Source organism: Oryza glaberrima, chromosome 12, assembly GCF_000147395.1.
Source record: "Oryza glaberrima chromosome 12, OglaRS2, whole genome shotgun sequence".
Taxonomy (NCBI): Eukaryota; Viridiplantae; Streptophyta; class Magnoliopsida; order Poales; family Poaceae; genus Oryza; species Oryza glaberrima.
In genome coordinates, this window is record NC_068337.1 from 8,921,935 (window position 1) to 8,934,720 (window position 12,786).

The window sequence follows — 12,786 nt, forward strand, 5'->3', positions numbered from 1 at the left end:
ACTGGCACCTATTGGGTGATGTGGGGCCCAGGCGGATTATAGGTGCACCTATGAGCAGATCAGCTTTTATATACTCCCCCACACTAGCTTGCCATTTGGGAGGTCTTCTTCCACATTTATTCCATTATCTAAAAAAATTAACTTTTCTACATACAAAGAACTGGATGGAGGGGTTGATCTGATCGAATGGGAGTACCTGTTGCCCCTGATGGAGAACCATGCCTCAGCACAACGCCGGTGCACCACTGTTACGCCCGGAGTTTCTATCTAAAATTCCAAACGCTTACATGTGTGTAAAATCCTCGTCCAGGAATCAGCCGAAGCACACAATAACAAATTGATAATAGAGTACTAATCTTTATCTAATTAATAATCGAAAACGCTAAATAATTACAGAGGTGGATAGTTCCTCTCAAACATTAAAACCTAAGGAGCGGAAAATAAAGATAAAAGCGATGGTGACTCCACTCCACAAGCAGCTTGACCAGAACATAGCCTAATCATCCTGAGCATCATCTTCACTGTAGAAATCCTCCTCTGATGATTGAATATTATAAGGTGAGTACACGGAATACTCCGCAAACCACACAGCAAATATGTAAGTGCACAGGATAACGAAGGATGGCATAATACAACTCATTTGCATAAACAGCATTTAAAAAACTTTAGAGAATATAGTAAAAAAATTGTAATAATTAAGAAATATTAAATAAACGCTATACAACATACTCGTTACATAGGCCCAATCAGAATTGAACAACCAACCCCAATCATACAGATCAAACCTCCAGTCCAGGAATATGCCATTCCAATCTAGGAGTCAAATTAATTATCATATTATTCATTATTATTCAATAGTGTGAGACTAATCACGAAAAACATTGTTAGACCCGCCCATAACCGTGGACATGGTTATTCGAATAGTTTTACTCTGGCTAGAGATGTATCACTGTACCCACAAGACATAGCCCCACAACACGTTGCCATGCGCCTTAATACCACCACGGTATCTCAGAAAGGAGCTGTGAGATTACCATCCGCATAACGCAATTCACAACAGTGCACTGTTCCTGATTCATAATCACCCCCTCAAAAGCCCGAGGTACGAACTTATCACCGCTTCATAGTCTGATGGCCCGCAATGAAATATGCTATACAAAAGGTAAAGCCGTTGCCCATGCTGGCTTGTGGTTGGCACGATTAATGTTTCACAACAGTAGCTCGTGAATCGGTCCTTAATTGTCATGAGCACGACCATCAAAACCATGTGCTCACAATCCACCATTAATCAGTTTTTAGTTCACAATTAATTAATTAACCAATCACGATTAACCATCGTGAGCTACCATTAAATATAACCATAAGTGATAGTGAAGCATGAATTATCTCATTAATGAGCTAATGTTTCTAAACATGGCTAAGTATCCTATTACTTTAGCTAAAACCAATGGTGTTCCGGCTAATCAAATTATTAACCCATTTAAAAAGAATAAGTAATCAATATCAAACGGGCTTAACAAAGGACATAGGATAACCTCTCGGTGACATTCGAAAACAATGCATAAGTTGAATAAAAACAATAGCTTTAAACAGGATCAACATGCTCAAAGGGGTTTTTAGGATCTGTGTGACTTGCCTTACGCTTCTTCAAAATCTTTTGTACCTTCTTCCACGAAAACGGCCTCCTCTGGAACATCGGAAACTAAAGCAATTGAACAAAATCAACAAAACAGTATATAAACAAGCATGAACATACATGTGGATATTTTTAATATGTAGATCTTGATTTTAGAAAAATTTAGAAACTTGAACCACTTATTTCCTTGTTACGATGATTTAGTTATGAATTTTCTAAAATTAATCTACTTTTAACCTAATACATAAAACTATTACGATTTATGACGCAATTAAGATTTGTTTTAGAGGAAAAAGGGCTTTATGACGTCGGCATGACGTCATCGACGGCACGGCACGGGATCGCAAGATCACCGGTGATAGAGGGCTTGGCCGGGCCAAACGAGGGCACCAACACGGAGAGGACAACGAGGCGAACTCACCGGTGCTCGGAACAACGAAGGACGATGACGAACGATGGTAGGCAGTGAGCTCCAATGGCGGTGCGGCTCGGGGTGGCGACGACAGCGGAGTTCCGGCAGGTTGTGACGGCGGCGAAGAGGCGGACTGGGTCAGCTCCTCCATGCGGACCTGACGGCGGCAACGGCGAGCGGCAGCGGTGAACACAGCGGCGCCACGGGGCGGATGGGCTAGCGGTGGCGACAGCGGCACTACGGGCGACGGTAAAGGACGGGACTTGAGGGGAACGGTAGAGGACGACAAAGGGATCATTTATATTGGCACGGGACCTCGAGATCGATCCCACACCGAGAGGAATCGAGGCTAGAAAATCCTAGGGTTAGGTGGAGAGATAAACTCGAAATCGGATTTGATTTGGATAATCTACATGAAATTCTTAGGGGAGGCGCAGCGGCTAGAGGTAGGGGACGGCCCCGACATGTGGGCCCCACATGTCGGCGGTAGATCGAGAGAGGGGGCGGCTCGGTTGGGCCGACTGGGCCACGCGGCGCGTGCATGACGGGAAGAGTTGGGCAGGAAACGGCCCAACGTCTTAGGGAGGGGATTTTAAAACATTTTTAATTAAAATAATTTGTGAAATGCTATTTTATTTATTAAAAATACTTCCCTCGCTCAAATAATTCCCAAAAAATCCAGGAATAGGTAAACAAGCAAAATATTTAGTAAAATCTTATCTAGCTCAATTTTATGTTGCAATTTGCCAAGATTTTATTAAGCTTTATCTTGTAGGATTTTAAAATAATTTCTAAAAAAATGCATTAAAGAATGAATTATTACATTAAGCAATTTTCAGAGTGTGACAGCTGCCGCCAGCTCACCCTCATCATTGCTACCGCTGAGGTGGCAAATCCTGCAACCCTTGCTCAGCCGCCGGCTGCAATCATCCGCTGCCATGGCATAATTTTTGTCGACGTCACCACCACATGCACCACCTTGGGTTAAGATAATAATGATTTATATCTCTTTAATCAACCTAAAATTAATTCACCATAGTCTAAACAGCGATTAAGATATGAATAAGGTAGTGGACACAGTCTAGTAGAAAACAGGATTAGAAAACTACGGTACAACTATACTTCTATATTAATCATGTTTAGTATACACTTAACATATATATATATATATGCTTACAACATAAAACTTAGTTCCAAGCACCCAGGTACTATCGAGATACCACTTCGAGAGCATACTACACATAGAACATATATTCAAAAAATAAATATATAAACATGAGCATAAATAGATCAAGAAAATAATTATATTAATTCAACTATAGTCTTACAAGAAGAGTAAAGTACTAAGTATATACCCGAAATTCCGAGAAAACTATAGGATTGAAGCTCCTCTAGACTTATCTCTACTATCTCGACTAGAACTATAGAGAATACAATATGGAAGAGGGAATTTGCTCCTTGAGGTGTGTGTTCTAAGTGAAATGAGTGAGCTCCTTTTATAGGTGGCTTATGGCGGTTGTATGGCAGTTAAACAACCACAACTGCCATTGGGAGCCATCCAGGGAGCCACACGTGGAGGGCTAGGATGAGAGGCCGCAATGTGATTTTGGCCGAACCCTCAGCGCCGCCTTTCTCCACCGCCTTTCACCAGCAGATAACAGGTGGGCACCTATGATGGTTCCCATGGATTGGCCCAACTTTACATCGGTTTGGCTTGACTTGTGGGTCCCTCAATCCGTGTGCTCGCACGTGATTCGTCGGAAGTGTATTTCTTTGCATGTCGGCATCATTTCTCTTTCACTTTGAAGTATAATTATTGCATCCATCATCCATGTTAATTCTCTAATTCTAATACAACTACATTATTTATTATTGGTATACGTGTAAGAAATACTAATTTTTTCCTTTATTCATTGTGCTAGTTGGCAGTCGAAATTGGTACTTAATGACCGTCAATACCGATATTTGGAGCACTCCTTCTAGAGCTTCCCATTACTTTCTTCCTAAATTCTAACTCTCCTAGAGAGTAGCCTAACTTTGTAAATGAATTATACTCCACTTGTTGTGCAATTTGATAGTGAGATTTCTCCTCCTTATATAGTGTTGTAGTAATGGTTTGGAGGTCGTGTAAGCCCGGGGATCAAACATAATTGTTATTGGACCTTGCTCCACATGTTGGCAGATAGCGAGTGGAGGCAAAGACGATTTGGCCGACCTTGGGTTCGGTCGACCCCTTTGACCCACCTCCAAGCCACTCCTTCAGTTGGGAGGCTGCATGGTGGGCTCTCTACATGTTATACTTTGGTTGGACACAATGGTAGGTGGTTTTGATTTTCATGTGGGGCCTCCAATCTATGTATTTACGTGTGATTTTCTGGAGGTGTTTTTCGTCGCATGGCGGTTGGTTTTCACCGATTATTCACCTGCATACAAATATTCACTAAGACTTATAAAAATGATTAGTAAAAACCACCGCCTCTAAATTTGGTATACCATTTTTTATTCTTTAAATTGCTTTTATGCTGGAATTGACAATCGACGTAGTTAAGGACCATCAACACAAGCCGTAGATTGAAACAAATGCAGCCCAAACTCAAAAACAATAATTCATCGAAACTTTAATAGGGCTAGCGATACGCCAAAACTTGTATATTGAATTATTGTTTGATTACAAGGAACCCAGGTATACATATTTATAGGCTTGGTTTGGAAAAAGTCCGACTCAGATATTACTCAATCGGCTAACTTGCAGAAAAAGGAAATTAACTGATTCCGATTCCAGCACGACCTGATCGGCTCAAAACACTATCTATAGAAAAAGAAAACTTAAAACAAATCTTCCTTATTATGGAAGTTCGCAAAAAAAAAACACTCTAAACTCTAGTACACTTTTCAACGGAATCAACTATAATCATGGCATTAGTTCCCCATTTGACCTGATCATGACCAACGGCAATTGCCAAAATTCACAGTTAACGGTGTAATTTTGGTGTAAAATGTCACACACCTAAAATTTAAATATGGCAGTTTAATTGTGTAAGAACATAGATACGTGCCTTCAGAGTTATCCCCTATGATTTAAAAAAAAACTATAAATTTGTCAATCAATTCGTTATATCAATAAATCAGTCAAAAGGTAAACTAGGATTTATCTAAACCTACTCGGGTAAAACAATACCCTTTCAAAATGCTTAACAAATTGAACAGATGTACTTCTTCAATCTAAAAATAAAAATATAAGATATACTTCCTCCGTTTCACATGTAAGTCATTCTAGCATTTCCCACATTTATATTGATGTTAATGAATCTAAATAGATATATATGTCTAGATTCATTAACATTAATATAAATATGGGAAATGCTAGAATAACTTATATTGTGAAACAGAGGGAGTATATTTCTTTTATTGAACCAAACATCTGCAACTAACAGCAGCTCATATCAAATACAATACTCCCAAACAATCTTTGCTGTTGGATTATACTTTGGTCCGGGTGACGGGGACGATCGTGGCCAGACGGTGCTATGCAGTTCCTCGACTCCAAGCACGACCGCTGCGCCGCCTGCGGCTGGTCGTCGTCCTCACCGGAAATGGGGGCAAATTAAAACTGCGGCGGCGACGAGGAGTGTCCTGACCTGACGAGAGATCGATTAAACATTCGCGGAGTTGTAGTACTGAAAGGGCATAGCCATCGTCTCCTTTTTGTTTTTTCTTCCCTCACCATTTACCTCGTAGAAAGGCACTACTCTCTCCATCCCAAAATACAAGGAATAACCATTTTTCTCTCATATTTTATAATATAAGACGTGTATGCATGCATACATTAATTAGCATCTTTTGGTCCTATAAAATTAATTTGTTTTAAATCTTATATCATCAAACCTCCCAATCACATTGTTTGTATACAACAAGATGATCTAACCAAGAAGGTAATTAAATGTTTTCTTGGTCTTTATGTTATGAGTGGTTATGTCTTATATTTTAGGATGAAGGAAGTACTACAGATCCGGACATCCTTGTCAGACATGGTCGTCTTTGATAGATCAACGTGATCCGAGGTACCTATGCTAGCACACCAGCTATGGATATAATGGTATATACATATATATATATACCACTTGTAAACCCTACCCATGTATGCAAAATATAATAAACCTGCAGTTATAGATTGACGTTATTTTTGAAAATGTTGGGATCAGGCGCACGATACGGCGCAAAAAAATCTGGCGCCCACCACGCGCACCTCCGCCTTCCAGGCGTCCCCACCATTAGCGTCCTGTTGTAACAAATCCCTAACATACTAAGGAAATGAATTATTAGGGGAATCCATTTTTTTTCACCAACAATGTTTCAGTTAGTGTACCCATGATATTTCAATATGTATGGATGAAATGTTGTAGTGGATTTTGATATTGTTTCATAATTTTATCTTAATGGACATGTGATTTATTGATGTACACGAGGTTTTAAGTGTTGCAATGGCTTTAAATCGTTTGTTTCATGAACCAAATTATTTCATTTAGTAATCTTACTGTGTTTCAATTTTTTTAAGAGTTGAAACATTATTTCACTATTTGTTGAAACATTATTTTTATAAGGGGTGAAACAATGCCCATTTTTTAGAAACCGTTGTTTCATACGTTGTAGCAAAATATTTCATGAGGTGATTTGATTGTGTTTTAGCTTTTTACAAGATTGAAATTTTTTTATCTACTTAGTGAAACATGTTCAATCTACTCGGTAAAACAGCGTAAAAATTAGACGCCTGATTTGTAGGCGCTTCGCGTTATTTTAGGATTGATCTACTACTGCCTCTGCCTTACGTAACAATTGGAACAAAATCATACCAATTTATTTATGCATGCAAATGCATTATTATATTGCATATGCAGCGTACTTCTTGATGCCCTAATTAACCAGCAACATTAACTATAACCTCCATTTTACTACGGCCATCCACGTCCGCTGCCTTAGCTAATTAATTAATCAGCGATCGGCGGCGGCGCCACGGTAGCGGTACGGTATGAGGAGGTCGATGGTGGAGCCCTTCACGATGGAGTATTCCCTGGTAGTGTCGTCGCCCTTCTCCTGCAGCTCGACGCCGCCGAAGAAGAGCCGCTGGTGCACCACGGGGATGCCTTCCTGATTCATCACGGCCGTCTTCATCCGCTGCAACGACGACGTGGACCCGATCTCCGCCGTAAACGATCGTCCCTTCTTAGCACCCAGGAGCGCTCCTCCCGCCCACATCTGGAACGTCACGTACATCGTCTCGATCGATCTCAGCCGTGATTTAATGGTGGATATATGGATGCGATCATCAAGAGGTGGATGATTCAGGATTACTACTTATAGAGATGCTTTCATATACGCCAACCATATCTTGTTGGTGTGATAATTTACCATTTTTTAATGACAATTAATATCAAATCGTTATGTATAATATTATTTTCCTTATTCAGTTTGAGGATATTGATTATATTTGTTTCCATTAAGTTGCGAATGTTTCCGATCCTGTTTCCTAATGGTTCATCAGTGATCGCATATGTGCAAATCTAAAGTACGGAAACAAAAATTTGGAATAATTAAAAATCTTTTTCAAAATTTCCTCATGCATGCTGATATTTATTATATTTTGATTTTTTTTTCAGTGCCACAATAATCTAAAAAGGAATTAAATTCAAGTTCTAAATTCAATTATAAAATTCAAATAATATTTATTAAAGAATCGTGATTATGAATTAATATCCTTTAAAGAATTATTTTAAAAATATTAAGGAGGTGCTCAAGGATGCGTCAGTGAACAGGAGCTCGAGCTCTCCGGCGCATGGAGAATAGGGTGCTCGGGGAGCTGGTGCTTGGAGGGGGAGGGACTCGCCGGTGTATGGAGGCAGTCGTGGGTGGAGCAAGCTCGCCGACCACTGGCTGCTACGCGCTCGAGATCTAAAGAAGCGGGGAAAACATGGTGAGAGAAGAGTAAAAGGGTCTCAATGGCATGGGGGGTCATTGATTTTTTTTTAATAATTTTGCTGACTCAGAATGACACACTCACATAGATGTCATGTAAGCTAAATGCCTCTCTGATTTGGTTTAGGGGGTATATTAAATGGTTTGATAGTTTAGGGGTGTAAAATGCCCGGTTTTATAGTTCAGAGTGTGTTTTAGACAGTGAAGAATTGAGGTGTGTAAAATCAAGTCCTGGGTCAAATCGCTCTGTCTAGAGCTAGAAATTGTTTGATAATGTTTTACTGTGTTTTTGTGGCTGTAATTTGTTAGTATTATCTACTCTAAATGACAGTCTGTTTAATATGGAAAGGAGGAACAATTATGCAGGAACGTAGTTCCGCCACTTCTGACAACTGATAATTTTTAAGGTCTCTCTGGGGAAAATGGAAAATGTTGATGCAAAGCTATGTACACGATCTCCAGCCTGGGGTAGAGCTGCGACGATTTGATCGATTCTTAATCAAATCCCAGCAAATGTCGAATTACTGATACAACAGGCAATTTGTGCCTACAATTTTCTGTTGAGTAATTCAATTATCATTTCTAAAGTAAGCTCAAATGGCACCCTGAGTTGAACCGAATACAACTGTACAACAACTCAATAGACTGATGCGGAATCAAATTACTACTGTGATATTGTACACCAGCTCTCTTGCTATACATGTCCACAGTTCAACTCTCAAGCCAAAATCACACCTATTCTTTCTTTGCATAATGAGCACCTTATGAACAAATTGATGGCTCAAGAGGTCAAGCTATACATTCCCAGTGGCGAATGCAGTAGTTGTTTTAACATACCAAGGTTATTTATTTGTATTTCTCCATTATGCGCCGGGCTTCTTCCACAGGGTCTTCAGATGAATTGGCTCCTTCATCCACCTTAGAGCCCTCCTTTGGGTTCATAGCCAGGAAACCCAAGTATATAAGCCCCATCATTGCCTGTTATCATGAGAAAAATCATCTTACATCATGCATAACTTAAACTACAATCATAAAGATGGATAAAAGTGAATTTTGACAATAAACATTCCAATTGTAGAAACTATTGTGCATGTTTGCAGTTCTCAACTAAAGCATGCCTATAGTATTGCTAAACATTCCGTAGAACACATTGTTGATCAAAGATAGTAGTATGCCAGTCACATACCAATACGAAGAATGCAGTGGAGACAACGGACTTGAGAAGAAAAAGGGCAATGGACAAAGCAACAAAGGTAACACCTATCCTGGCAACTGGCCGTGGAACCGAACCCTGTCACATATTGAATGAAAAAATTAGCACATTTTCAATGTTTACTGAACTTAATAATGCTTATGATTAGTGTATACTCCTATATAACAAAAGAGAGAAATACACATAATTTGATGAGTTAAGCAGCACATACTGGGACTAGAGCAGTTCCTGCCTCAACAGCATCCCTACCAACCTTCCATGCTGTTTGAACAACTGTTGTGATATGCAAAGTGTTAGAGAGTGCCAAGACCATTATCATGATCACACCATGAAAAAAATAATGATTCATGATACTCCTTTAAATAAAATATGCATTAACCAATTAGAGGATGAGCATATATATTTTTCTATTCACAAAAAAGTAACAGAGTCGCAATGCTATTACTATACACAACCTGAGGATTTTTTTTTTATGTTAAAAGGTAGAGGATGCTCTACCTCATAGTTATAGCCATTTCATTAATGGACATGGTGAAATACAGGATTGTAGTGAGGGTAGAGGGAAAAGGAATAAAAATACAGAAAGAGGGGTGGAGGAATACACAAGAGAGTAGAAACGAATTAAAGTACAACACTGACAATAAATTACAATACAAACTGTACAGGTGAAATTATCTTAGCTACTCACACCAAGCATTGATCTTCAGTTTGGTATTAGGATTGGCATGGTGGCTCCAAATATCAAGAGCCACGCATATCTGTAGCTTAATGTTACTATGTTAGGAAGCTGTAAGTTTTGCCTTTAGGGAATCTAATTGATTTGCAAAGAGTATGTGTACAGGCTGCAAACCAAATTGGCTCGATTTTACCATTGTTATGATTACTTCTGATTACTTCTTCTAAAAACTCTAAGGGTGATGTTGATCCATTTGCAAGATAGAGCAGTCCAAGCATATCCCATAAGCCTGTAGCAGGTCTGACACCTAAGTGTAATGTGGTATGATGTCTCTAGTGCTGCGCAAATGTCTCAATGATGGACTGAGGGTTCTCAACTTCTCATCCCAGTTTTTCTTTGTATTCATCATAATAATTCTTATACACGCACAGTGACAGTTTCGTTTCGAGAGCTAAAAAAATGATGCATATATTGCACAACAGTAATAACAACATCAAGTTTTATCTTATTTATGTTTGAAATTCAGGCAACATTCAGAGAAGGTAAAGTCTCCAATTCTCCAAATTCAATACAAAGCATTCATAATACTGGTGACTAGCAATGACACCCATGCTCTATAAAAGCAAAGAAAAATCTGGCGGCATCCATTCACGCGATGCATCTGATGGCACGCAACCAAGTCCTACGAGCTTGCAGCAACGCATTCCGAACTGGATGCCACAAGACCAAGATTTGGTTTTATCCTAAGGTTACTCAAACTAGCCGATTTGGCTAAAACAAAGCTCGTACTAGATGCTACAGGACCAAAAATCACAACAGAAAAGAATATCAGGGAGAGGGGGAAGGGAGCGACCTCTGGAGAAGTTGGACTGCGCGGAAACCACGACGAGGCGCGTACCCAGCCGCGGGCGGCGCGTCGGCGCCATGACACGGCAGGGAGCTGCGACTGCGAAGGGAGAGCTCGGGGTGGTGGCTTCAAGACGTGCCCGGCAAGCGGCGGCCGGAGGAAGCCGGGCGGCGACCGCCGCGGCCATGGCTGCGGCCATGTGGTGGAGATTGGAGGCGAAGAGATTGGGCGGCGGCGGCGGCGACGAATGGATTGGGTGATTGGATTTGGACCGCGATGCGGGTCAAGCAGCGGCCTGGCCCAGCAGCCAGCCCAAACCAAAACCAGAGTCTGCTGCTGCAGCCAAGAGCTCATATCTTGACCGTCCATATGAATCAAGCGGTCTAAATCAGTCCACGTGTCAGTCCAGAAAAATCCCAGACCTTTCCCTCCCCGCCGGAAACCCTAAACCCCGCCTCCCATTTCGTCATCGCCGCTCGCCCGCGCTGCTCCTCGACGGCGACCATGACGACCTCGCCGTCGACCTGACGTTCGCTCAGCATACTTCACTGGATTAACTCTTCTCTTCTCTCCTTAATTTTGTTATTTGAACGCGTCCCAACGAAATTTTACCGAATTTGTTTACACGAAAAAGGAATTTTACATGCATGGAAATCCATTGGATTGAATTGGGTTCGTGATCAGGCGCCGCCGGTGACCCTGCCGTTGAAGATCTCGATGGTGTCGCCGTTCTTGACGTCGTGCCACCGCAGCGTGCGGTCCTCCTCCATCACGTTCTGCTTGTAGATGAAGAAGTAGCCGCCGTCCTTGGGCAGCGGCAGGTGCGCCGCCGCGCCTCCGCCGCCGCCGCCGAGCTCCGCACGAAGGTCTTTCACCGCCAGCATGTCGCTCACCTCGACCGCCACCGCCTTCGCTCCCCACTTCACGTTCACCGTCACCCGCGGCTGCTGCGGCGGCTGCGGCGTCGGCGTCGGCGGCCGCTTCTTGCTGACGGCGACGGGCGACGCGGCCGTCGGCGTCGGCGGCGGCGGAGGACGCACGACCGCGGACACCACCACCGTCGCCGTCCCGTCCGCCGCCGCGCCCGGCTGCACGTACTCCGCCACCGCCCTGCCGTCCTCCATCTCCACCTTCCCGAACATCAGCGCCACCCTCGCCGCCGGCAGCGCGCCGTCGGTCCCCTCCTGCACCCGCTCCTTCAGCCCCGCCACGGTGCACGCCGACGCGTCGACCTCGACGGTCACCGCCCCGCCCTTCCCCGCGAGCGCGGCGGGCGCGTTCACGACCACCCGCACCATCGCCTTCGTCCCTGCGCCGCCGCCGCCGCCACCGGACGACGGCGGAGCGGCGCCGTCCTCGGGGAGGAGGAGGAGCACGGTGGAGCCCTGGAGGATGGAGTAGCGCTCCGTGTCGCCGTCGTCGTCCAGCTCGGCGCCCGCGAAGAAGAGGCGCTGCGACTCCACGGGGATGCCCTCCTGCCGCAGCACGTACTCCTTGATCCGCCGCACCGTCGAGAAGAACCAGATCTCCACCGTAAACCGCCGCCCCGCCACCGTCTCCAACGTCACCTCCATCGATCTCTCGATCGCTGCCGCGCGATGCGATCGAGATCCCCCATATAATGTGCGGATGATCGAGGCATCGCGGCGCATGCATGCGATGTGCTGTTTTCGTGTGGTTCCTCCATGCGTGCGTGTGTTTTGTAATGCATTGATTGCTCTAGCTGTTGGATGTACTAATTTGGAAGATTTTTATTTGTTTTTGACATCCAATAAATTGATTATTATATATAAGATGGATGTATTGCGAATTAATTGATCATATTCTTGGGAGATTTACAGTATTACTTGGATACCAAAATTGATTACAAATAATTTGAAATGAGAAGATATCGAGAGTGAGTGAATGACGAGTGCTGACTATATCTAGCTATAAAAAGGCCAAGTGAAACAATGAAGCCCACTGACATCTTGATTGAGCAAATTTGTTCCCAAGTATTAATGAATGATGTGCTATCTATCTATTAGCAGAT

At 42.8% G+C, this 12,786-nt stretch overlaps 2 protein-coding genes across 2 annotated transcripts; both read right to left on the bottom strand.

The window, feature by feature from the left end:
• Positions 1-8,466: 8,466 nt before the first annotated feature.
• Positions 8,467-11,023, bottom strand: LOC127756800 (uncharacterized). The gene is made up of 4 exons (XM_052282175.1): positions 10,761-11,023; positions 9,443-9,504; positions 9,205-9,309; positions 8,467-8,996 (listed from the first exon to the last, which is right to left on the bottom strand). The coding sequence occupies exons 1-4, from the start codon at positions 10,951-10,953 to the stop codon at positions 8,865-8,867; spliced, it is 492 nt and encodes a 163-aa protein (XP_052138135.1). The 5' UTR covers positions 10,954-11,023; the 3' UTR covers positions 8,467-8,864.
• Positions 11,024-11,243: 220 nt separating this feature from the next.
• LOC127758082 (uncharacterized) lies at positions 11,244-12,389 on the bottom strand. Its single transcript, XM_052283711.1, has one exon. It carries the CDS (start codon positions 12,326-12,328, stop codon positions 11,435-11,437), a length of 894 nt encoding a protein of 297 aa, XP_052139671.1. The 5' UTR covers positions 12,329-12,389; the 3' UTR covers positions 11,244-11,434.
• Between the last annotated feature and the right edge of the window lie 397 nt (positions 12,390-12,786).

Excerpts from the sequence above, each read along its gene's own strand:
- LOC127756800 (XM_052282175.1), bottom strand. The coding sequence starts at position 10,953 with ATGGCCGCAGCCATGGCCGCGGCGGTCGCCGCCCGGCTTCCTCCGGCC. Across the intron at positions 9,505-10,760 it reads GCAGTCCAACTTCTCCAGAG|TTGTTCAAACAGCATGGAAG; the intron begins GTCGCTCCCTTC and ends ATATCACAACAG. Across the intron at positions 9,310-9,442 it reads CAGGAACTGCTCTAGTCCCA|GGTTCGGTTCCACGGCCAGT; the intron begins GTATGTGCTGCT and ends AATATGTGACAG.
- LOC127758082 (XM_052283711.1), bottom strand. The coding sequence starts at position 12,328 with ATGGAGGTGACGTTGGAGACGGTGGCGGGGCGGCGGTTTACGGTGGAG.